This window comes from Betta splendens, chromosome 21, assembly GCF_900634795.4.
Source record: "Betta splendens chromosome 21, fBetSpl5.4, whole genome shotgun sequence".
Lineage (NCBI taxonomy): Eukaryota > Metazoa > Chordata > Actinopteri > Anabantiformes > Osphronemidae > Betta > Betta splendens.
The window spans coordinates 5,724,290-5,750,393 of record NC_040899.1 but is presented as its reverse complement, the minus strand read 5'-3'; the positions used below and the strand labels follow the sequence as shown (position 1 = coordinate 5,750,393).

The 26,104-nt window shown below is 48.0% G+C and overlaps 1 protein-coding gene across 3 annotated transcripts; it reads right to left on the bottom strand.

Moving 5' to 3' along the window:
* Window positions 1–1,520: 1,520 nt before the first annotated feature.
* Window positions 1,521–24,960, bottom strand: si:dkey-100n23.5 (cyclic AMP receptor 4). Of its 3 annotated transcripts, none has more exons than XM_055505122.1 (11): window positions 22,962–24,738; window positions 22,823–22,875; window positions 21,766–21,820; window positions 20,679–20,735; window positions 20,523–20,583; window positions 18,659–18,746; window positions 15,662–15,751; window positions 15,159–15,197; window positions 11,283–11,361; window positions 8,554–8,601; window positions 1,522–4,652 (listed from the first exon to the last, which is right to left on the bottom strand). In XM_055505122.1, the coding sequence occupies exons 3-11, from the start codon at window positions 21,811–21,813 to the stop codon at window positions 4,566–4,568; spliced, it is 597 nt and encodes a 198-aa protein (XP_055361097.1). In that variant the 5' UTR covers window positions 21,814–21,820; window positions 22,823–22,875; window positions 22,962–24,738; the 3' UTR covers window positions 1,522–4,565. The 3 variants fall into 3 exon arrangements, with proteins under 3 accessions (XP_028993044.1, XP_055361097.1, XP_028993043.1); XM_029137210.3 differs by lacking the exon at window positions 22,962–24,738 and adding an exon at window positions 24,778–24,960 and having other exon boundaries at window positions 1,524–4,652; XM_029137211.3 differs by lacking the exons at window positions 22,823–22,875; window positions 22,962–24,738 and adding an exon at window positions 22,390–22,788 and having other exon boundaries at window positions 1,521–4,652.
* Between the last annotated feature and the right edge of the window lie 1,144 nt (window positions 24,961–26,104).

The window sequence follows — 26,104 nt, the reverse complement described above, 5'->3', positions numbered from 1 at the left end:
GAGAGAGAGGGGACTGAGAGCAGATGATAGAGTAGGCTTTAGCGATTCCCTGGAGTGTGAGGCAGCGTTTACGGCACTCTCAGAGCAGCCAGAGTGATGAATATTTAAAGACATGCCTGAAAGAGCAGAGGGAGGGGGAGCAGCGTATGGATGTGTGTGTGTGCATTTGCATTTGCATGCGCCTATGAATGCATGAATGTGCCTAAGTGTGTGTGAGGGAGGCTATCTACTAGCGAGCGCTAAAGAAACAGGAGCTAATGAACGTCCAACGCCTGCACACAGTTTGAACGTCCGTAGAAGGCATCTGGACAGAAACGTATGGCTCAGGATATATATCAGCTGCCATGTTTGTGGATTTACGAACGGGCATTTTGTGGTTATACACTTCAGTTTTATACCTGCAGATCATGGAAATACGTAGATATTACTGTGTTTATATATCAACAAGGATAATCAGTCACTGTGCGCGTCCAGCCTAGGTGCAGGTGTCTGTGCTCTGTGTGTGTGTGTGTGTGTGTGTGTGTGTGTGTGTGTAGGGCAAACACACACGCACAGCTGTGTAGGACAGCGCTCGCTAAATGGGGATGAATAGTGAAGCGTCACCGCTGCTCGGTGGGAGACAAATGGCTGGGAGGCTCACGCTCCTCAGATCGCTGCCTGAGCCGCAAAGGCGCGAGTGCACATACGCGGACACGCACGGTTCACACCATCACGTTCATCCAGTAAAATTTTATCTAGGCCACAGAGCCACATGTGGCAAAGTTATCGTACGAGCAGTCACGGATCTAAGACAGTAAACACGCTGCTTACTGATGATGCTCTGTTTAAATAAATGTAAAGATAAGAGAATGAGAAGAAAACCAGTGAACCCACTGGACCCATTTACTTTTTGACTTCTGCCCAGTCACAGCAGCCTGGAAATCACTCCCCCAAAGACCGGAGATCAAAAGGACACAAAACAGGAAGACGACGACTGAGTTTTGCCTCCGAATCTGATAAAAATTCATCACATAGCTGCAAGCTGAATCAAAACCCAAACTTATTTTAGTAAACGGGCCAACGTCGCCACTTTTATTCTGTAAATTGAATGTGAAGAGGTAGAGAAATAAAAAAAACAAATACGAGAGCTGGAACCTTGAATACTGCCTTTCAGCATCTGAGAAGTTCACTTGTTCGAGTAAACAAAATGCGCCGCCAAAGATATTAGGGGATACGGCACAAACCATGCACCAGCCTACACACACAAAGGCGCAGACGCGCATCCGTGTGCGCTGAATGCAGGATATTCCGAGAGGCGTGCGGGCGACGAGCGGAAGGAAGGCGACGAGAGGGGAGAGAGAGAGAGAACGCCGGAGTGAGCGAGGGACAGAGGCGGCGAGAACGAGCGCATCCTGGGATGCAGAAAGCCCAACGCAGGGAGATAAGAGTTAATGTATCCCCCCACCCCCTCCTCAGCCCTCCCGTTTGGCTCCCTCTTTCTTCCTCCCTCCATCCCTCCCCCCCTCCCCCCCCTCCCCCCCTCTCCGCCGCCTCCCCGTTCTCTTTGAGGGATGAATAATAACTGCTGCTCTGAGATTTCCTCCCTCGTTTTTCAAAGCGCAGAGCGGAGATGGGGAAGGTCTGCCCGGGCCGGGCTGCGTGCGCAGGTGTGCGTGTGCGCACACAGGGGCAGCGCGCACACGCCGCCTTGTTCTCGCTGCCTGCCTGGAGCAGGGAAATCAGATCTCCTCCAGAGAGAGGCGGGGGGTTCAGACGCTGTAGGGAGCCCATACAAAAATCCCCCGCAAGCACGTATAGGCACCGCAAAACCCACACGCAGCACTCAGGGAAACCAAGAATAACTAGGAGGACGCGAGCCGCCTCCTGGAGCCACAGGGTGAACTCAAGGTCACAGACGCATAACTGGTCCGGGCTCCAGCGCCAGGGCCGATCCATCCGTGCAGAAGCGCCGGCCGCGAGACGTGCGACCTTGATCGCTCCGAGGCGACCGGCCTCACTTGGAGGTTGGAGGCTTCCAGACAAAGGCTTAACGAGAAGAAAAAAGCCTCTAAGTGGGCACGTCGGCCTCTCTCAACCTGGGAGTCAAAAGGAGGAGGGACGGGTTTTATAAAGGCAGCTAAAAGTCCTCGTAAAAGGCGAGCGGCCCGTCCAGGAGGAGCACTTGCAAATCAAGCGGCGGTACGCCACCGAAATCGGCAGCTCGGTTCTGAGGAGCGAGGGCTTATTTATGCAAACAGGCACACAAGCACGTACAGTAGGAATCTAGACAAGCCTTGTAAACAAACACACACACCATAAAGCACACAGGGGAGGCGATGTGAGAAGCAGACTGTGAAAACTCTAGTCGTGCCCGGGCAGTAGTTACACACACACACACACACACACACACACACACACACACACACACACACACACACCAAAGAGGCCGATGTGGCAGAGACAAGGAGAACAGAGGAGAAGGAGGAGAGAGAAGTGCGAAGGTGTGAGTGTCTGGTGATACTTTTGCGCTGCCAAATGAGGGTAAGTGAATGAGGGAAGGAGCGAGAGAAAAGAGATGTGTGTATGGTAAAGTGATGTATAATGACGCGGCCATTCATGTGTGCGCGCGAGTGCGGGCGAGGAAAAGTAGGAGCGCTTTCCCATTTCAATTCGCAACAGCTGGTGTCGAATTAACACATTTACCAGTGTGCATTTGGAACAGATTAAAATTGCGTGTGGCGTGTGACTGCGCGCGTGTGTGCGTGTCTGCATGTGGTGGCAGATGAAGGCCAAAACAAGAGAGTGTGTGTGTGTGTGTGGGAGTGTCTGTGTGTTAATGCAATGGATCAGGGCAGGGAGAGACGGCGGCGGGGAAGAAAGGGAGCGCAGCGGAGAGGGGTGAAGGTGCGAGCGAGCGAGCGAGCGGGCGAGCGAGCGAGGGAGAGAGAGAGAAAGAGCTCTACCCAGCGGCTTTAGCTGCTGCCCTGGGCCGTCTCTCTAAGCCTTGTTTAGGAGGCTTTGGAGCTCAGATAGAAATAATCCCCCACTCAGACACACACACACACATGCGCACACACACACACACACGCACGCACAGAATAAAATCGCGCACACACTCACGGCGAGGCGGACAAACAAGCGCGCACGCACGCACGCGGCCGGACGCACGCACGGCAACAAGCGGCGACAGCACATTCTCCTTGACACGGCGCCAACCACCCGCCTACACGCGCGCACGCTCACACGTACGGCGAGGCGAGGCGCGACGCGCACGGAGTCTGTCCGCCGCGCGCCGCTTCCGCGCAGTAGCGCACAGCGACATCGGCACAGCACCGTGACAAACACTTTACACACTCGAGCACTCAGCGGAGGGGAGGGAAGGAAGGAGGGAGAGATAGAGAATGAGGGGTAGAGGAGGCGGAGGAGGTTATGAGCCGGAGGGGGGGGGGTGTCGGGGGAGAGGGAGGGGGAGGCTAACAAATTAATAGGAGCCGGAGATGTATACAGCCAGCGCTGGGAATGGGGGAGGAGGAGGAGGTGGTGGTGGTGGAGGACGACAACGAGAGAGCAATTCATTCCCGTTTTCTCATCGCTCGCTCTCTGGAGAAAGGCAGAGCGAGTGAGAGCGTGTTTGCTGGCGAGGGGGGGGGGGACGGAGAGCGGGCGGGCGAGCAAGCGAGCGAGAGAGAGAAGGCTTTGTGTGGCAGAGGATAGGAAAAGTGGAGGAGGAAGAGGTGGGGAGCTGACATAAAAACACGGAAGACAGACAGTCTGAGCGAGGAAGAGTGGAAATATGGAGGCTATAACAAAGGAGTTTGGAGCGTGCGAGCGGGAGAGGGGAGGAGAAAGCAGCGTTAATGGAGGGAGGGAAGGGAGAGCGGGCCGGGGAGAGAGAAGGGCAGTTGGGGGTTAGCGCAGGATGCAGTTTGTCATCTTCATCAGCGGACAGCCGCGGCGCGGAAGGGACCTGGGTGGGGGGCTTAAAGGGATGGAAAGGTGAAGGAGGAGGAGAGGGCAAGCGGGGGAGGCGGGGTGGGGGGATGGGCAGCATTTGAGCGCAGGCTTTGAGAGACGTTGACCCTGTAATTGACCTGTGTCTCCGCCTACATCGCCGAGGCGACAAGCAGAGCCGCCGCAGCTAATCACTTAGTAACCCTGACCTGTCAATCACACCGGCGCAGCGTGGAGGGGGGAGGGAGGGAGGGGGAGGGAGCGGCAGCAAATCAGAGGGAGACGGCGGAAGGGAAGGGACTGAAGGAGTAATAACAGCATAGCGCAGATAGGGGTTATCATTTACTGGACCACCCGCCTCCTTCCACCAATACTCAGTGCACGAAGCCTCGGTGCAAAAGAAAAAAAAAAGCCAATAAACGGCACCACGCACAGCAGAACGCACACGCACACACAAACGCACACACAAACGCGCACACCTACAGACAGAAAAAGCCCTTGTGAGAGTTCAGATAAGAGAGGGAGGGGGGGGGGGGTGGGGGGTGGGAGGAGATAAGGCAGCGGAGCGAAGCCAACATGCAAATAAAACGGTGAGCGCAGGGTTCATGTGCCAGACAGGTGTGTGTGTGTGTCTGTTACCTGTTAATGAGAGGAAAGATGGACACCAGCAGGTACACGGAGGGATACCACTTCAAGGGCTTGATCTCCTCGGCCAAGGAAACCTGCAGGACACAAAAGTGACTTCTGACCGATGTAGAGAAACGGAATGCTCAGATTAAAACGTCCCATGTCCCTCTCACACACACACACACACACACACACACACACACACACACACACACACACACACACACACACAGCATCTTAACTGGGTGATCAGTGCACTGAGGCAAACAACAAAGGCCAATTAAAGCCTAATAAAATATTAACCTGCTGATAATACGCAATATCCACACAGTTATGAGACGAAACGGGGATTCCAATTAAACTGGAAGCCAATACTTTGCCCTAATGTGACTGGGATGAATTCAATATCTGGTGGACAAGCAGAGCGGCAGGCGGGCAGACAGAGGGATGCGGCGGCAGCTAAAAGTCGAGAGGGGGAGAGTCTGGCGGTGGAGAGCTTTTACAAGCCGTTATCTAATTCCCAGGAGAGGAGGACTCTCGCGTCCGGAAGAGGCTGAGAAGCACGGCCCCGGGATCGATTTTCTGCGCTGCGCTGTCTCCCCCCCTCCCCCTCCCTCCTCCACGCAGAAGCCGAGCCAGCGCAGAGCCTCTGTGTCTCCCTCTCCTCCTCGCTCGCTCGCTCGATCGCACGCGCTCAGACGGAGCCAGGAATCAGGCCCACGAGCTCTGGTTTCTACCCCCGCACACTGGAAATTAATTACTCACCAGAAAGACCCCGAGGCGCGCGCGCTCTATCATCACGGGAATCTCTGACATCACCGGCCATGTCAGGCTCTGCCTATTGTCGTCTCAAGTGCGTGTGTTTTTTATTACGTGCGCATAGAGGAGACGGGGGAAACAGCAAACCACATCAGGAGCTTCCAGCGCCTGATGGGAGCGCTGGCGCGCGGGGGAAAAAAGGCTTTAAATATAAAATGTAGGTGCGCTGCAGACGGAGGCATTTGAGGAATTTCAGTTTGCGACAGACAGGATGTGGAACAGTGGAGGAGTAGAAGAAAGAGGAGGAGGAGGAGGAAGAGCGCGGTTAAAGTGCCTCGTGTTTTTAATCACAGCCCTCCCATGTCAGAGGCCCCTGCTCGGCGCGGGAAGCGGAGGGGAATGAGACCGTAATTATGTGCGGCGGGCGCAGCGGTCCCAATGTTAATGACGCATGCTAGATTACAGACGGTTATCAGGAGCGAGCCGTCCCCTCCACCACCCACCGCACTCGCTCTCGCACTCGCACTCGCCATCGCCACCGCCGGCACTCATCGCCCAGAAAACCGCTTCTAAAAATAACAGCATCCGGTCTCCCAGCGTCGCATTCAAGGTCTTTTTAAAAGGACTAAAATTATTAAACTTTTAATATAGCTTCATAAAGCGTTCCTCTAGAACGCATCACACCGGACGTCTGCACCGTCTGGGAGCTGCATGAACCCGTGAGTGTGACTGACAAAGTCAAAGCATTAAATGGTTCTTAACATCATTAACGTGCAAAGAACATGGACATCTCATTCACAGACCTTTATTTTATTTTAACACCGACTTGTTTTAAGTTGGCTGCTTAATTAGTCTTTCTTGATTCCACGCATTACTGCTGATTATCTCACAGCTTTGGAGGCGATCCTGCAAAAACCGTCCCCGCGGCTCACTCGCACCACCTTCGCCGGGACGCGGGTGACGCGCGAGGCCCGGCCGGGACGCACAGCGCTCAGGTTGACACGGGGTTGTGCGTGCAGGCACACGAAAGCAGACGCATCACACTGTGACTCAAGGCGAAGCTTGTGTGGATCAGTAAACAAACACCCTGGGAAGATAACGAACAAGCAGCTCGCTGTTTGCTCAGCCAGCTTTGTTGCTGCCCGATGGGACTCGGCTGCTGTGTGTGCACTTGTGCAAATGTGTTGAAAGGTGTGTGTGTGCGTGTGTAGCCTGAGTGAATAACCTCTTTGAATATCCTCTCGCTGACCTGTCCTGCTGCTAGACCTTGCGGTGCGTGTGTTTCTCAGGCGCGGCCGCAAACAAATCACTCAAGCCTCACACAGATGGGTCGCAACCATGTGACCGACGGCCCTGATCGCTGCCAACACTAGTTCTGCATGTACGTCATCACTCCAGCCAGATACGCGCGGATGGGGCGGCCGGGGAGCGGTGCCAGGCGGAGACTGAGTCAGGGAGGGGGAAGGAACGGAAAAGGAAGAATGGAGGACGCGGGGAACTAGTTTGGGAACGAGACGTGAGGAACGAGTGTCTGCGAGCATGTGTGACAGTAACAGGACACATGTGAGGCACAGAAGGAGGGAGATTCGACAAAGTGAATGGAAATCACCAGAGCCAGCGGTCTTCAGACACCCAGCAGGAACCGCTATTTCTAGTTTACACCTGCTGCTACACACAAACACGCACGCAGCCTCACAATCACACATGCACTTCCACGCATACCCACATGAACCAGCGCTCGCTGGCTTGGCAAGCACAATCAGGGAGGCTGCTGTTGTTTTTAAAGCATCACAGCGCGTGCATAAACTCTCATAAATATTCATGTCCATGAACCTGGCTTGCTGCTTTATTCATGCTGGGTATGAGCACAAGAGTGAAAGAGGGGAAGAGAGGGGGGGGGGGGGGTGAGTGAGAAAAAGAGAGAAAGAGTGTGGAGAGAAACGAGGGAGAGTGAAAGGCGGAGAGAAAAACACATGGAAATGCGGAGAGTGGCCGGGAAAGAGAAGGATGAGGAAACGGAGAGTGTGATAAAAACCACTGCTGACTTATTTACACTCTGTGCTACACATAGCAATTAGCCCACATGAACAGCGTGCGTCTATGTTGCTGTCACACTTTCATGAACATCCACATCGATGGGGAGGGTTATGCCAGTTCAGTGTGCAGTAATTACATCTGCCACTTAGGGGCAGCACCTACATAACCTTTACCCTAACCTGCCCTCCACACCTCCCCCTGCAGGGTGGAGGTGCAGCAACACAACAGACGCGGGGGGGGGGGGGGGGGCGTCCAGAACTCCAGGGAGCACCTGCCACTTGCCTGCCATTTCATAAATCTGGAGACACGCCTCCAAAAGAATTTTTAGAATTTTTTTTAAAAGTGTCTACAGATCAAGCTTCAGCAGCTACTGGATCCTAAGTCTGACTTGGAGCCATCGTCCCAACATGTTTTACATATTCTGTGTATATTAACTTTTCATGTGTGGTGTAATGTGCTGCATCCAACCAAAATGCTAATAGTGTTATGACCGTACATACTCCAAAAGCATTATACAACAGGTGACAGCTAGTCAGACAGTTGCACTGCCCATGACAGAAATGATCTTTACCGGACATAATATTTTGTTTAGACAGCATTTCACTCCATTCACGCCTTCCAGATTCTAGATGGGGGGGGGGGCACGTGCAACACTTTGAATGCCTGCCAGGAGAGACTAAAGTCTAAAAAGCAAGTAGTTCTCCACAAATTTATACAATATGGCATTGCTGACTCTCAGAGGGGCAAGCATTTCATCAGTCTGCTTTTGAGTTTGGACAACAACAATAACCATGACAGTGTATCATCAGAAAAATGTAAATTTAAATCAGCGTTTCTAAGCATAAAGGACATCACAGTTACCACAAGCCTTTCCCAGTTTTTATTTTCCATTCTTGGATTCACCTACTCCTCAAGGCCCATTTCTCAGTCTGTTGTCATTAATATCATTTACATATACCCTCTTGCTTTCTGGGGTCAGATTAAATCCGAGACTTACCGCAGCTTCCACATTTAAACGCATGTAAATGTATAGGCACACACATGCGCAAAGGGAGCATCAAAAGGTCAAATTGCTCCCCGCTGTGCCTGCTGCCTACCCAGCGTGACCACGGGAGCTAATCCTGCACACGCTCTAATCCTCACGCTCTGCGTCTGCCTGTGTATGCGCTGAGAAATATGATGGTCCGACGGGCCATTTACCTTCCGTCTCTCCCTCTCCGGGTTGAATGTTCCCAACCATGACTGCATCTGTTCAGAAAATACACAAAATAAAAGAGAAAAAGGTCAGAACAACAAAGGTGTATAGTGATTAGATATTTTCGAGACAGGGGTAACCTTAAGTGTAGAGGTTGGCGCCAGCAGCGACAAAAACAAATGGGTAACAAATATCACAGTGGCTGTGACACGCACAAAAATCCTCCAACTTCTCACCAATCCCTGCAAAATTGGCTAATTCGCAGCAGAGTGCAGAGCTTAGAGGCAGAGGGGTGCACTTAAAGAGCTCCAGGCATCGCATAGAAAAACAGGGACCTGATCAGCTTCAGTGCGCACAATATGGCATGAGGAAGAAAGAGGAGAGGCAAGGGCTACAAAGGAAGGGAAGATGTGGGTTGTTGGTTTTTTATTTTTTTTTGGGGGGGGGGGGAGTGGAGCAAACATCGCAGATCGCAGTCCTCCAGAGACGACGTAGGAATAGTTTTTGCTCTTCCTCTGTCTGCGCTCTCAGGGGAGGGCAGGGAAAATGTCAACAGACAGGAGCGCAATCACACACATCCAACAACTAGACTAGGATTATTAAGACTGGGACTCATAATAGCGGGGTAGAGACGGAGCCATAGGAAGCCGGAAGGTTTACGTAACTCGAGACGTCGCAGGCAAATCTCTGGAGGCCACATGCGAGATTCATGCGCGCACACAAAAAGGCAGCATGAGCGTCATGCACTAACAGTTCCTCTGTTCTGCTATTTATTAAGTCAGCGTTGCCATGGTTCCCGTGCGCTGAAGTGATTGTCATTGTAAATCTGTGCGCGGCCATGGCGTGTTTTTGCAGTGCAAAAAAAAAAAAAAGCCTCTAACTCCAGCCCGCTGCCGTCCACCTGAGCGGCGCCATCCATTAAGCTCTGCAAACGCTGATAATAAGCGTCTGTGTCATTAGGCTCCCGCCAGGTCTCCCGTCTTCGCTGCAGACTCGCTTCGGCCGCGCCGCAGAAAAGGCTGTAATTCAGCCGGCTGCGCGTGGAAGCGCGAGGCTTCAAACGGGGAAGAAGTGGGCATGTGCAAACCACATCAGTACGACAAACACGCCGCCACCGCACGCTCAGACCTCCCTGTCTGCCCGGAAAATGACTCATTAACGTTCAAATCTTTCTAGTTAGTACAAGCTCAAACAGGCGCTCGAGCTTTTCTAAATGATCCAGGAATAGTTTGAACAACGAAGACGAACGTGAGCTCCAGCCTGTTACTGCTACCTGATTCTGAAAAGTGAAGGAACTTGGCCGTCCAGCTAACATCCCGACTCCCAACCTCCTCTTTTTTTTTTATCCCTTTCTCTGTCGAGTTGCTACCTACCCTGCTTTCAAAGCTTTTGAAATTCTTTCAAGTGAGACAGCCTGCAGCTGAAAAGAGATAAGGCTTGAGCTCTTCATAAATATGATAGAGAAAGCAAAACGGCGGAGTGAAGGGGGAGAGCGACACAGACGTGGAGGCAGAAAGGAAAAGGGAGCGTATAGGGAAACGAGAGGAGGAGAGAGGCAGACGCGGAGACAGATGAACGCGGAAAGGAGAGGAGGAGGAGATGGAAAACGAGAAAGGTGAAAAAGCGATAACGTGAGACAGAGGGAGAGACAGCTGAATTCTGTGAGCTGAATGAGTTATGAGATGCAGGTTGGAAAGTAGCTACATCCATTCATTCTCTTTATCACATTCATGATAAAGCGCTGCGTAGCCCTTTCCCCTCCTTTTCAGCTACCTGCTGTCTGTGTCGGATGTTGTCTGTCTCCCGCCTGGCTATCGGCGAAATCTGTCTCACTGCCATGTCTCGCTCTGACGCCCAAACAAAGAATGCGAACGTTCTCGACGGCGCAGCCTCGGAAGCCTGCTTGGGCTCCAGCCTCATTCTTTCTTACTCGCTGATGAATCACATCAGAACCTCATACACATATTGCTGTACGACCTGTGCCTGTGCTTCTAGAGTGGCAGCACGGCCAGCGTGCGGGGTGTCGTCAGATCAGGGGAATGACAACTATGTGAGGAACTATGTGAACTGGGTGGAATGCTGCCTCTGGGCTTCTACTGCACCCTGACAACAAAAAAAACACACAACCGCAATCCACAACAGAGAAGAGATCAAGTATGTGGTACAGCATTTAACGCACTAATTACCTTAAGATCACGTTTGCCCTAAAAAACAGACTAGAAAAAAAAGGACTCACGTTTTTCTTTATATGATCTGAATAATAAGTAGCTTTAATTAAATAATTTGCTTTTATTGCAACCTGGTTGTTTTCTGTAGAGTTTTGAGCTTCATAGGTTCTGCACATACTACAGTTACCTTCATGGATCAATAAAAGCAAAGAGACGACAGGTTCTAAACAAACCCCAAGTTAACTAAATGTCTCTGAACCCAAAACAAAAAGGTTCAGCCTGTGTGCAATTAATTTTATCTCCAAATTATGTGGCTCAGAAAACCTGGCTGAATTGCTGTGACACTGTTGCAAGTAAAAGGTTTATGGGTGATGAAAAGATGGCTACAAAAATAAAACCAAAGGAAAGGAAGGAAACAGACTAAAATGATTATGTGGAAACACACACAGTCGTGTTGCAGCTTTCACTAATGTTCATTTTCTGAAAGGTCACAGAACATTTGGACTCAGCTAAACTGTCAGTGTGCTCGGCTGCCGCTGCTGACTGGACGCGCGCTGAGAACTTACCCTCTTATTGGCCACACAGATGATCCTGGCATAACAGCAGATCATCAGGAAGATGAGGGTGAACAGAGGCACGTACCATCTAAAAGCAGAGACGAAGAAGTGAAGAGGAATTCATTAAATTTCCAATCCACACGAAGAGTGTCATGTCGTTGTGCAGTTTATACCACAGTAGGAACTAACAGCAGGTCCAGTGTACAAGGTTTTGATTTGATAAACAGATCAGAGCACAGCATTGGATTTTAAAATAAGATTTGCTCTCAGGGATGGTAATCTGAGAAGGTTACAATTAAATGTGACTTGCTGTGGACAAGGCTGTGTTCTGATCTCATGTTTCATGTCAAATCCCAGGTAGTCGCTTTTGGATTCTTGTACATTATTAGGATCTTCTGTTTGAACCGAGTGTGAAACGATCCTCATGTTGGCCTAAAAAGGCCTATTGTAGTTTAAAGGACACACTGATTAAACTCTAGTACATTAGCCGGTACATTTCAGTGTATGGATGTATAGGTGCGACTGTTTTTAAATACAGGACCCGGCTAATGTGTTCCGATGGCAGAGTATGTACTGTACATTAAGGAACAGCTTACCTCAGCACCTATTCCAAGAGGTGCTGAGTTCATAGAAGAAGCGAAAGAACAAAAAGATAATACCAGTAAAGGCACAACACCGGAAATGCGCGGCATTCCTACGGGATGAAAGGTTGACAATCACGGCAGGCACGGGGGAGAATAACATGTCAGGTATTTCTGAGTGGATGAAAGAGAGCAAGACGAGCGAGAGAAATAAAGGTGATCGCTTTGTCGGAGTGGCAGCTTTGTGTTACGTAACCTCTTGGGAGGTGATGTAAGCTCAGAGGAGTTTCAGCCTCTCCCTGTAATCACAAAACAGACCTTTGTCTCACTGTGATGGACAGGTTCCTGGCCACCACTTGTCAGTTCAGCCTCAGTAACTCTGAGCATTTGAGACCTCGCCGTGCGACACCCAAGTCCTCCTGAGCACCTGGCACCACGCGCCGCCTGCCGTGATGAGCATATTGGATTGTGCCAAGGAAGCAGTAATTATAGGCCTACTCGCGATTGAGGAGGAAAAAAAAGTTCAAGTGACATTTAAAAAAGTGGATCTTAATCTGACCCATAAGCACACGGGCGCACACGGTTTTAAAGAAATCAGATGGGGACAACAGCTCTGTGCTTAAAAAGGCCCTTAGCATGTTAAATAAAAAAACTCACTGAGCACAACCGGATATAATGTTATTGGAAGGAGAATCGGAGGTGGAAGTTTCACAGCAGGAAGCAGGTAAAGGAAAAGGCCGCTTTACACATCACGCGTCGCCACATCTTGTAGAGAAGATCAATATACAAAGAATACCACCACCGTGAGTGCGTGCGTATGTGCGCATCCACGCAGGTTCAATAATGGCATGGGACAATGATGAAAGTGTTTCAAGGCAAACCTGCCTGAGCGTCACCTCAGTGATTTAATAACCCGCTTTCTGAAATAAACAGCATCCAATTACGCCAGCGCACGTCCCATTAATGATGGAGAGACGGGGTGGAGGGTGGCCAGTTTGGCGGAGAGGGGAAAGGAGGGGGTGGCCTTTTTAACAATAGCGTGTGGGGGGGTGCGAGGAAAAGAGAATGATGGGCGGCAGCTACAAAGTGCTCTAATTAGCATGATAATGATCTGCCATTAGAGTCCGCTGTGCTCTACAGCTGAGCACTACCCGGAGAGAGCAAGAGCAAATGGGAGACGGGAGGGAAAGGATGAGGGAGAGAGAGAGAGGGTACGAAATAGAGCTGGAGAGAGATAGAGAAGGTATCGAATAGGCAGAAGATGATAAAAGTGAAGACAAGAATAGAGGTGAGGATGGAAAGGTCGATTGATGACAGTAGATTGTGGGTCAAGACCAGAAAGAGCAGAAATAAAAGAGAAGCGCCGGATGATTAAAAGACAGAGAGAGGGATAAGGTCATCGTGAGAATGAAGGAAACAGGAGAAAGTAGCTCCGGCCCAAAGATGGACTACAGAATGATGGATAGAAAGAGCGGCCGATAAATGCAGAGGGGTTTCAAGGGTTTGTGACAAGGACTACAATGAGAAAGGGTGGAATGCTTGAAACTGGCAGAAAGAAAGATCATCACAGACGCTCACAGATTCAATCTCTCGGCCTCAGCCTGGCCTTCCCTCCGGTACTGCTCTGAAGTGAAGAATGAGGCTTGGATGAAAGAAGCCTTAATTGAAGTGCTCGGTGGGAGCCGGGCGCGAAGCAAGGGGCCCGTCCGTGCCGGTTAGCGCTCGAGTGCAGCCGTCAACTTTCACCCACACGACCCGGCTGCTGAGTTTGAGATCACGAACTACTTGTTAGAGCACGTAGACAGGGACAGGACAACCCAGGAGACGAGCAGCCTGGACCGGAGTCAACAGAAATCATGACTTAAATCCACCTTTAAGGCCGCATGCTCATGGAGATTTGTATTCAACCAGTACAACATGCATTGTCTCCGTTTAGTGTTACCCTCATAATGAGGCCTAATTATCACTATACTCATAGAAAAGATGGGGCGGTTGTCGTTGTCATGGAGGTGTCAGACAGTTCAGATATAAGGAGTCTCTAAACGGGGAATCACCTGACTGAGTGGATACACTGCTTGGAAGCATGGTTGCCAATCTACCCAGATAGATGTGGACTCATCAAACTGGCAGAGCAGCGCAGCCACTGCTACGCACGAAGCCCCGGCAATTACACGCTTTCATCTGCGAAAGCCATTTTCTGTGTCTGTGCCATGTCTGAGCAGGTCCCGTGATACAAACCCATGGAGAGAGGTGACTCAGCTGAGCCTGAGTGCTTCCGACTGCTGACTCAAGCGCTGAAATTCTGATCTTCTGTCACACAGCGCCGTCCTCTGCCTTTCCTTCCCCTTCCTGTTTCACACCCTCCTCCTCCGAGCCTCCCCTCCTCTCCCCTGTCCGCTCTGATGAAGACACAGCACGGCGCGTGGGCCGAGATGAGGGCAATCTATTTCTCCGGCTCTCCTCTCTGCACCACTGTCCCCCATATGTCTCTCTTCCCACCTCTTCCACTTTTCACCGCTAATACTACAACCTCTGCCCTCCTGAGCGTTTCGCAGCAAGCTGTCAGCAGGAAGTGTCTGTTTGAGCGCATGTGATTTTTTTTTTTGATGGGTGCTGCCTCGGCCTCTAATCTCTAGTCTGGTTTGATGTAATTAGAGCTAATGAAGATTCCCTGATCCTGCGAGTAGCCGGTCCCCCTGGGCTACGACAGTGGGGAAAAGCAGAAAGAGCCAGGGAGCAGAGCATCACAGATAAAAGAGGCACGGGTTCGTTTAGCACGGCTGATGGCTGTGTGTTATTCTGCGTGTGCGCGCAGGGTGTGTTTGTCTTTTGCGGGCTTTTCTGCGTATGTGTGTGCTTATTTGTTTAGAAAGATTGATTCCCTGCTGATGCTGCGAGCGGCAACGCGATTACCTTGGCACACGCCGGAGTGTTGTTGTGTGTGTGTGCGCATGTGTGTGTGTGTGTGTGTGTGTGTGTGTGTGCGTGCTCGTGGTTTGTGCGCGAGCGTCTCCACCGGAAGGTTGGCAGAGCCCTTGCAGACTCGGGGCCAGTTGCTGAAAACCGTTGACAGGCATAATCCTTCATAGGCATCCTAAACGCTTAAACACACGGCGTAGCAGCTAGCCTAAATTTGACAAGACAAAAGCAGATACAGCCACGTTCGCACACGCGCACACACACAGGCCCAAGACAAAACGCCCTGTGGGCTCCCATGACACATTTCCCCACAGAGACAACCTTCGTCCCTCTCCCTCCCCCAGTAGGGGAAGCTTTGATGGTGGCACTGAAAGGGTCTACTTACATCCCAAATCTCCAGGCTACGTGATCGTCTGTGATCCAGCTGGGGGAAGAAAGAGAGAGCGATGAGGGGGTTACAAAGGAACGGGAGAGCGTGAGCGGAAGAGAGACTTGTGTGACTGCGGAGGGGAAAAGCTGTGCAGCTGTAGCTATTAATAAGCCCAGAGTGGAAAGAGAGCGTCGAGCCCAGAGATTAAGGCTCTGTCCCAATTCTCATTCCACCGCCTCCTCTCTTTGGCCTCTTCCCCTCTTCCTCACCCCCTTAACTACCCTGCAAACAAATAATGCGTTTCCTATTCACCAAAAGAACGGACGCCTGCGAGGGGGCATCTCACTTGTGTTGATAATCGCCGGTTTTTATCACGTTAAACCTTTTGATGGAAGGAGCCTGTCTAGAGCTGGAATGAGGCCAACGCTGTGGCCCTTCATGAAAGGAAAGATAGAACTGGAAATATACTGTTGCTGCATGACAAATAAACGATGCTGCGGCAGGATTGTTGTACTTACCACCAGGCCCCAGCGGGGCCGTAGTAACCCTTTAGCAGAGGCAAGGAGGCCATGACCAGAGGCACCCCCCACGCCATCAGGTGGTAGGACCTGATAAAAGGCAGACATTTATTTCATTATGACCACAGAGAGCAGGGAGCTTCGCCCCTGAGAAAAAAAGACCCTATTACTAAATCAATTCTTTTCTTCTTCAGCTCATTCCTGCCTTGGCACTCACACCGGGGTCATTTTTCAGGTGCCGACAAATGCCTATACAGCTGGACTGCCAATTACTCATGGTAATATAAAACCATAATTACCATCACCGCTGTGGAAAAGATGATTTGCCAAAGAGTTGTTTGCCTCAAAACCACAAACAGGACCAAGAGCTTTGCTCAGCTGGTGCTACCGGCCAATCAATTTTAGAGGTTCTGGGTAAATGGTGTCAGTAAAAATGATAAAACAGCTTCTTTTATAGAAAAGCATTAGGGAAAAATTGAGAGCCTCATATTGGGTATCTCTGGTGGCCATCAAAGAAGTCTGAAAAACGCTGAACATGTGTATGTGTGTGTGTGTGTGTGTGTGTGTGTGAGACAGATGAGGTGTGTGTTCTAGTGCCCTGGCCGTCGGTGTGGTCGTCAATACTTTATAGAGCGTACAGCATCGCCTAGTCAATAGAGTGGAAGTCCTGCCCTGACCTGCTCCAAGTGCGGTCAATTGAGCAGCGGCGACACAGCTGACACGCACTCAATCCCTCTTGAATTGTGCACCACACACGCACACGGCCTCTATTCCATCGGGGCACCCTGTATTCCCCCATTCTGCCCCTATCTGACAGACAGCAGCGAGAGTGTGTGGGAGGTGGTGGAGGAAGCGGCACGGCTAGCGGTTTAAATAGAACAGCGAGCAGGAAAGAGACGCACGAAATGTATAGACGCAGAGAGGGAAGATATAGATTGAACACAACAGAGGGTGTGATAAAAAAAAAATGTTTAAAATGCTAAAAAAAAAAGAGGAAACAACTAAGTATAGGAGAATAGGAGAAAGGGAGAGCGAGATAGAGACACAGACAAAAGAGAGAGAGTCTGCGCGGTGGTGAGAGGATACAAATGGTGAAATCAGTGCTGCCAGCGCGACTGGTGCGGAAAGGAGGGGGGGGGCTTGTCAGGAAATCAATGTCGAGAGCTCGCAGACCCGCTAACACACACGCGCCGCAGCGCATCCACCGCACGCTCGCACCACTTTGAGGGGAAGATGACGAGGTCCGGAGCTGCGCGCAACATGGGCTTAATGAGGCACAGCAGGACCGCTCTGCACTCGCACACCTGCACACACACGCACGCACGAACACACACAGACACACGTAGACACACACATACAGACAGACACGAACACACACGCGAACACACGCACGCAGACAGACAGACAGACACGAACACACACACGCGTAGACACGAACACACGTAGACGTAGACACACACACACGAACACACGCAGACACACACGCAGACACACACGCAGACACACACACGCGCTCCCACAGAAATCTCTCTCGAGGTTCAATCTCATTTCTTACCGCCTTACCCCCTTTTTTTCGCACCTTCTGTCTCCGGCTTCAGCGCTATCGCTGCCTGCCCTCAGCGCTCACCACACTCAGCCTGCCTAAATCCGTCCTTCAAACACACATACACACACTTCCCATCCTCTCTTGCATCCACTTCAATCACTCTTAGATCATCCAGGCTCCGTTCTTCATCTCCCCTGGCGATTTGTTCATTCATAAACCATTACCTCGTGCTGTCAATGCGTGCGTGCACAAGCGAGAGCGGGGGGTGGTGTGGGGGGTGGGATTAGGGGCCTGAGGGGTAATCGTGCATGCATATAAAGCCACCTAGCCGTCTGCCTAAATACATACAACTTATCTATAAGCAGTCAACACGTCAGCCCATCTCATGTGTTGTCTTGTTCTTTAATGATTAAAACATGTAGCTTCATTCTTTCTCATCGCGTGTCACCAACCACAAGGATCCAGACGTACCCCCCCCCCCCACCTTACTGTGTTAAGAAAGACTAGAAAAAACGCTGACGCACCAGGAGGACCGTCAAGGGGATGTTGTGCTGGGAACTTTTTGTTCAAGACAGCATGATGTCATCCAGCGTGGAGCCGCGCCGGCCAATCACAAAGAAGCCAGAGCACATTCCTGAGCGCTGCTCTGTAGCGTCAATGCCGTGCTTCCACTTTTTCGCTCCCCATTATCACGTCATCAGCGGCGACGGCCATAAGAATTTCCGTGCTTTTTACTAACCGCCGGGCTCTGTTCTGGCATTTAATAAGAAATCAGTCCCTCCAACTCAAGATCCTGATTGGTATTTAATTAGTTTCACTGGTACATCAAACAACATGCCCACGCCAATGCAGCCTTTTCTTAACACAAGCACATCTTACAGAGGTTTCCAGCTGTTTTGCAGAGAAGTGGGGAGATTTTTTCCTGATGCAGCATGCTCTGACCAACCCAGGAACTGGGAAAATACCTCTCACACACACGCACACACACACACGCACACACACACGCACACGCACAAATTCACACTTGCACTGTGGAGAGTGCTCATGGGAGTTTGAGCGACAGAAACATAGAGCTGCAAAGTGTGAAGATGGGTGCGCACACACACACATTCACACACACGCACAGACACACATAAGCGCACTTAACGGCTGACACTCACTCCCTTTTCAATTAGAGCGTCGGCTGGCTGGAACAGAAAAGGAGGAGGAGGACGGGGAAGGAGGAGGGGGCTGTCAATGCTCTGCAGGAAGACACATGCTCTGGTAGACCAAACACATGTACACACATAAACACTGCCGCACACACAGGACGCAGCGACAACAAAATAAGGAACAAAGATACTTATATATACACTTTCTTGCACACTAGTTGAAATAGATAGCATATTATATCATCAGCATACTAAGCGATAAACAGAAGAATTACATGTAGCTCCAAGTGGCCTACTCACATTTCATATTTCTTGGTGCTTATTTCTCTGACCAGGTTGAGGTACAGGTTTAGAGTGATGAGGCAAACCCAGGTCAAGGCACTCCAGTCTGCAGAAGCACACACACGCAAAAAAACAGCAAGGTCAAACTACAACACGGCTCCCTGCCACACAGCATGCACCTTGTGTGTGTGTGTGTGTGTGTGTGTGTGTGTGAGCGTCCACATGTTCCACTTTTTGATAAATGAAGGCCCATTCTGCAGTAATATGAGGGAAACCTGTGGCTTAGGGTGATGGATGAGAGCGGGGAGCTCAGAGAGAGATAATGATGAACTGAGGAAAAGCAGAGGGAGATAACGCAGGAGTAGGCGCGAGAAATGAAGAAAGGAAGAGGGGAGCACGGCACGGGATACTGGGGGAGAGGAGGTGGACAGAGTGGACCAGCTCCAGTGTAAAGATACTGGAAAGAAAAGAAGAAATGGAGAAAGGAAAAGGAAGGCCCCGTCAGCAGAAGGGGAAAAGTGAATGTATTTTACAGAGACAATGAAGAGCGCCTCAAAGCGCTTTTCTGCCCTTGCATTCAGCCCTTCCTTTGTGTGTGTGTGTGTGTGTGTGTGTGTGTGTGTGTGTGTGTGTGTGTGTGTGTGTGTGTGTGTGTGTGTGTGTGTGTGTGTGTTGACAGGACGGGCAGGGCAGGTCACAGCGGTGATGGATTCTCTGAACCACATTCGCAACTCCTCCCACATGCACACACAAGCGCACACACCTCTGACACTTAAGGAGCGTTTAGCAGTAGAATGCAGTGAACGAAAGGAGGCCGACTGTCTTTGTCATCACAATAAATCGCATTCGTTGTGATAGCAAACATATCTTACATAACCGCTCAGCAGCTAAAGCTTTGATTTAATTTGACAATACATCGCTCAGCTCCAACACCTGCCCTGATGCTGCGCCTGCTCCCATATTCTTTTATTTCAAACACATTTCATAAAATTTTATTGGTTGAAGTTAAAAGCAGAGCTGGGCAATGTGGCTCCCACTGGACCCGATGTTTTGTAACAGAACAAACTGCCCGTTCAGCTGGTGTTTATGTACAGCAGTTTGTCCTCAGCGTGAGGATCCTCATGATAAACTGAGGTGACACGCACAGACCCTGCAGCACTAACTCACTGCCCATTACCCCGTATCCATCCACGTGTGTGTGTGTGTGTGTGTGTGTGTGTGTGTGTGTGTGTGTGTGTGTGTGTGTGTGTGTGTGTGTGTGTGTGTGTGTGTGTGTGTGTGTGTCCGTCTGCAAAGCCAATAACACAAGCCTCGTGAAGTGTCGTATTAGGAGCCAGTCCTAACTAAGAATCCTTATGCTAAACAGGGCTTAGGGCAATGTAATTGCAGCAAATGCCAGCAAAGCAAATAAAACCAGAATTTTTATTGTGAAGCAAATCCTGCCTCATCAGTAGGAATTACCAAGAACTCTTGCCATTTCCCCCCATATGTGCAGCATAGATACTTCTGATGAAACCAATTTCAACTAATGAAGAAAGACGCATGTATTTGGTTAGAAGGCGCCATTAGGAATAGATGCAATGGGACAGCAACCCAGTTCATGGTGCCATTCCATCGCTCTGGGTGTGGTATTCTTTGTACAGGTGTGTGAATACTTCAGGACCGTGTGGAGGTTTAACCATTGGATCAACGCCCATGACAACTGAAACAATCCAAACACTTATTTTGAGGATACATTTCTGAAAGCTCCCAGTGAAAGATGGTGCAATCGGTTTAACATGAGAAACTAAATGATGCAATATGATTATTCATGCTGATGAATGTTTAGTGGCTTAAATGTGTTACTGTGTAAAGTGACAGCGAGTCATTAGGGTTGTCTCACCAAAGTAAGTTAGCCACCAGGCCTGGAAGTTACATAGAGATCCTTCTGGATGGGACTCACCCTGCAGAGGGAAGGAAGGAAGGAAGAACATAGAGAAACATCTTCAGAAAAAAGCCACTTTGTGTGTGTTTAGTGAAACAGACAAGAATAACTCACCATGACATATGCTACACTGTCAAAAAAAGCTGCTACAGTCAGGCTGAGAATCATCTTCTGTAGAAAATGAGAGAAAGACATGAAGGGGGATTCTTTAACAGAAGAGCCCTAGTAAAAACTGCCAATGCATTCATATTCACGAACAGAGGAGGGCAAATTATAGATCAAATGATCACTGATGTGGCTGACAGCTTGGCATGCGACATCCCCGGTGACAGCTTGGTGGAAATATCAGAGGAGCGATTCCCCTAATTCATTCTATAGAAGCTGCACTCAGTGTGTTTTTATGAATTGAATCAATAATCTGTGTGGTACAGAATTTAGAGAGAATATTTCCTATGCAAGTCAAGTAATTCAGTAACTTAAATATAACGAAAGGTGTAGCTACGGAACATGTATAAAAACAGACACGCATTGTTCCTTAATCAGCGTGTGCCCAGCACCGATCCTGCCAGGCCTACGGAGAAAAACAACACAGGAAAAACTGAGGCACAGCCAAAGAGCATAAATACTGACTGATGCATAACCTTTGTGAGGGGATGAAGGTAAGGACAGGGTTTATGAGATATAAGAGGAGGAAGAAGAAGATCAGGAGGAGGTAAGGCTATTCTACGCGACCTGGTCCCCATGTAATAGGATCCATCAGAGACGCACATTAGGCTGTCATTTACTTCAGATTATGGGGATAACATCCAGCTCTGCTAAACCCGGCAGACCCGCTGGACCACCTTCAAATACAAAACCTACGCTTCAGAGCATCCTCCAGTCACCACTAGTTTACTGTAGGCAAATGATTTTCTTTAGGGGCAAAAATATTTATGTGAAAAAAACCCAGCTGGGTAATTTTTCTGAGTATAATGAATACTATTAAAGAAAATCTCTTTATTTAGAGAAGGGGGGAAGCACAAGACAGCAGCCATTATCACAGAACAACCATGAGTCAATTAACTCCACAACTGATTAATCTGTGCATTTTAATTGGGTTCAATTATGCCAAGATTTGCCGTGGCTAATTGAACATATTTCCAGTGGCAATAAAGCAAATAGAAAATTGAAATGGACTGTACATTGTAGTGTACAAATTTACCTGAGCTAAGGAGTAATACCGGCGAAGCAGCCAGATCACAAACAGCATGAAAAGGCTGAGGAGAGAAAAGAAAGACAACAATGAGAGGTGTCACGCTAATTGTTGGAGAAATCATTTGAGCAAAGCAGGTCATTCATTGCTCTAATGATCATGTCGTCCATTGCACATAAACACATCCTAACAACCTACACAGTGTCTTTAGTAACCTTCCCTCCTTTTAAAAAAGACTGAATCTTTTTAGGTCGGAGGATGATGACTGATAATGAAGGCTTCTAGTGACTATCTTGCATATTTGTTAAAATACCTGACAGAGACCTGCTTAGCAGCATGTGTAGGACTACCTCCCTGCAGAAAGCAACAGTATAGGAAACTGTGCATTATGAAGTTGCCAGTAGATGTCGTGTCCAAAATTACAACTACTGGAGCAAGTGGGGAAACATCCAAAAACATTAAGTTGCCAACACATTAATTTTTCTTGTGCTGGGTTCGCCTTTAAAATTATTGTCCAATTAAGCTCGTGTCATTCTATAGTTCATAGTCCTGAGATATATAATTCTGCTAAATTGGAAAACAGGATTTTTAATGCAAAGCTTCAATGCAAATGCTGCATTTAAATTTACTTACATTTACCACTTTTCATAAGTAGCACAGATTTAGATGCCTGGACAAAAAGTTCTGACCTATAAGGTGTGGCACACACAACAACACCGGAAACCACAGACTCACAAACATAGACACAATCTAGGAACAATTAAATATCTAAGGCTCAACAAATTTATTAGTTATTACAGGGTTACTCTAAATGATGCAGAGGTTAATTTTATTGTCTATTTAACCACCATCTATGCACATATCCATGAAACATTAACATGAAACAACATGTTAAAAACGTTGCACGCCTAATGATGACACACCTAACATTGACATTCAGTCATATCAAATTATACATGGAACCTAGATACACTTGTCTGGGAGAGGCTAAACTGTTGAAGCTAAACTGCCAAGGTTAAGCCACAAAGAATTAGCAAGGAAAGAGAGATTGCGAACAAATACTTACCATCCTACTAAAGAGAAGGTTCCTGTGGCTCGTTTTACTGCTAAAATCACTTCCTGCAAACCAGAAACAACTTATTACTGAATAGCTCCTTTCCACAAACAATGAAAACAGTGGATCAAGAATGAGTTGTGTTACTTACTCAGTGTACATTTTTTACACAAAGCACTGTCAAAACTTGTTCAGAAGCTCAACACAAATACTCTGCTATTAACATTATAATCATAAGCTAAGAAATTACTGGGTTGAAAAGACTGTCATTTGTTTCAGCATTTTCTGTACGTGTGTGCGTGTGTGTGTGCTGGGCACATATGAGCATTACAAAACACCAAAACCTGTTAAATGACAGCTGCTTGGACTGAAATACACATGTATGAACCTGATACCCAGCATACTGTGAGCTAGACATGCAAACTAAAATGGTGTACTCCTCAGTAAGAAAAGTAAAAGAATGAAGGTATGAGGAGAATGGCACTTGGGCGAAACGGTCCTGCAGGTTTCTAGCGAAGTGAAAAAGTCAAAGCAAGTGCTTTGTGCCACGTCCACACTATCAGCTGTTCCATGCCGCTGCAGTGGCCACTAGCAAACAGTGTTACAAAACGGATTACACAACAAAAGAATCCCTTCGGCGATCATTCTGATAACCTGTGAACTCCGCACAACACTGTCACGTCCTCATAGAAAAAGCGTAACGAAAACATGACCTTCTTTCGCCAAACATACAGAGAAAGGATTCAAATGTGTCTTTGCACCAGTGTGAAATTTCTGTCTGTGGTTGAAAGAACTATTCTACAGATAAGGTTTTTTTGCTAATTTACTGTTCTAATTACATTTGAATGAGGTCTCTCAGCACAGAATTGCTGGGGTGTGAAAAGGGGTCTAACTCTTTGTGCTTTGTTACAAAATGTAACAAAGTGCAAAGAGTCTAAAATTGTGAATAACACAAGATGATTTGGTAAATATTTAGATTGCAGATAAGTGTTACATAACACAGATCGCTGACCGTCCAGCTCAGATTTATGTACATGAATCATTAAACAAGGCTTGAATATGTGATATGTGTTGTTCCACTGACAAACAAAATAGAATGCTGCTGTCAGGGTGACGAAGCCTTGGCTTTTTAAAAAAATAAAAGAGAGACTTGCTCATTAGCTAAACATACACACTATTATGCCCTGCACTACTGAGAAGTTTGGAAAATTGATAAAACATACAAGTCTTGTGTTCTAAAAAAGAACCTGGGACTGAAAGCTGGTAAAAGGTAAAAAAGACTGTGATCAAGAACTTGCAACTAGGAGCAACTGCTTGTCAGGGAGACAGTATTGCTGAAGCACTGATAGCACTGATACAGCACAGCAAAGAGAAAGCATGGAACTCTAAAGTCAACCCGCTGGCATTGACCCGTATACAGGCCACACAAGAGACAGCCTGAATTCCACAGCACCACTATTCTCCAATCCGCCCTGCAAACTGCATGTAAGCCTTGATTGATGTCGTTGTGCAATGTGATTTAATGTTAAATCTGCTATCCTGAGTTTAACGCGGAGTTTTATAATTAATGACCAGAACAGAGAAGCTGTGGCTGGAAAGATCGACTACAGGATTCTCTGATCTTGACTCGCAGGTAGTTAGCTTATCAGGCGGAGAACGGTAGCCCTTCAAGTTAGCCAATAAAGACAGTTGCATTAAATAGTTGCAATAAAACGTTGATATTCAACAGGCCAACTAAAGCTGTTAATTAATTGGCATGCCAAATTACTTAACAGCCCAGCTGTACCGCTACAGTTTAGCCCCGAGAGTGATGTAGGTGTCGACTAGCTAATCACCCGACCAATCAATAAACAATTAGGTCGATAAGCAATTCATAAAAAGGAGCTAACGGCGCACCGTTAAAGCTAGCTAAGCAGCTAATTAGCTCAAAAGCTAAGACCGAAATCACAACAGAAAAAGATACTTACACATCGACTGACTTCCGAATCTATTTTTAAAAACACACAGCGTGAGTCATTACTCATTGCCCTTTGAGTTTGACTGACTTTTGACTCAAAGATTTATTTGGAATGACTTCGCTCCGATTTATTTTTGTTTTGCTGTAGCTTTGCTTTACTTCCTGGTTGTAGTGTGTGCGCAAAGGGTCAAAAAGCCCGACTGACCGTTTGTGTATAAACAGGGTAAACTTTTTTATAGACCCCAGGACGTGCTGCTTTTCACTTTAAAAATAAAGAAAGGTGGTAAAAATAAAATAATTCTAACTACTGTTGTTGAAGTTTTAATGTAAGTAATGCTCTATATATAAGAATAATACAATAAATTAAATTATATTCAGGTAGACAAATATTGGGCTTTGGTAAACTAAGTTTTTCATGCATGCAAAAAAATGGCTTTATTAAATTTTACTTTTCTTCAAATTGCTTTTGCATCACTGATAATAACAACACAATGTGCTGTGTGCCAACATAACCTCTGATTCCATTCTGACTTTTTTTTTCTTGGACATGAGTGAGAAAGAGGAGGTGAATTTGGGTGTGTTGCACTCTCTTGGCTTATTGGCTCGTTCCAGCTGCACCCACATCTGTCTTTGCCCATGTAGGAGGTCACGGTCAGTTACTCAAACAACAGTCAGTTGGGTAATTAAGCGCACACATTTGAGTAAGTCAAAATTTACTGAAGGCACAGGTTAAAAAATAAAAATTTGCATAGTCATACTGGCATACATGCATATTTTACTTTTTATTTAGAAAGGACGGAGCTGATAGGAATCAAACTGTGTTCAGGGTCTAAGTGTCATGTTGTGCAAAAAAGCCACCACACTGTAATGTGAAATATTTACTGAACAGGCTTGAGTTTGAACATGAAAATGGTTTGCGTCCATTGAATTTGGCCTTGCCTTGCACCCTAATAAACAAACCATCCTGATCCTTCAGGCTTTTTAGTCTGAGGCTTTAATTGATTCAAGGTGTTGTTACCTGAGGTTTAACTTTAACACAGGGCACATTCCTCAACCTGAATGTATTTTTGACTCAACCACTCCCTTCTAACTAATTGAAATAGTTGGTAAAGCTGTCTTGTTGTAAACACACGTGCATATGTCAAGATCAACTCACCAGGTGATTCCTTTTACATTTTTTTAACAGTACTGTTTTTTCTCCATGACCCTGATTTTGTGAAATACAAACAAGACTACATACGTTTCGTAAGTTGTCTGTGTCAGTCTACACGGGGTGTAGTTCAAACAGAAACAGTCCTACATTTGGTGGTAAAAACGGTGGAATCCCAATCTGAAGG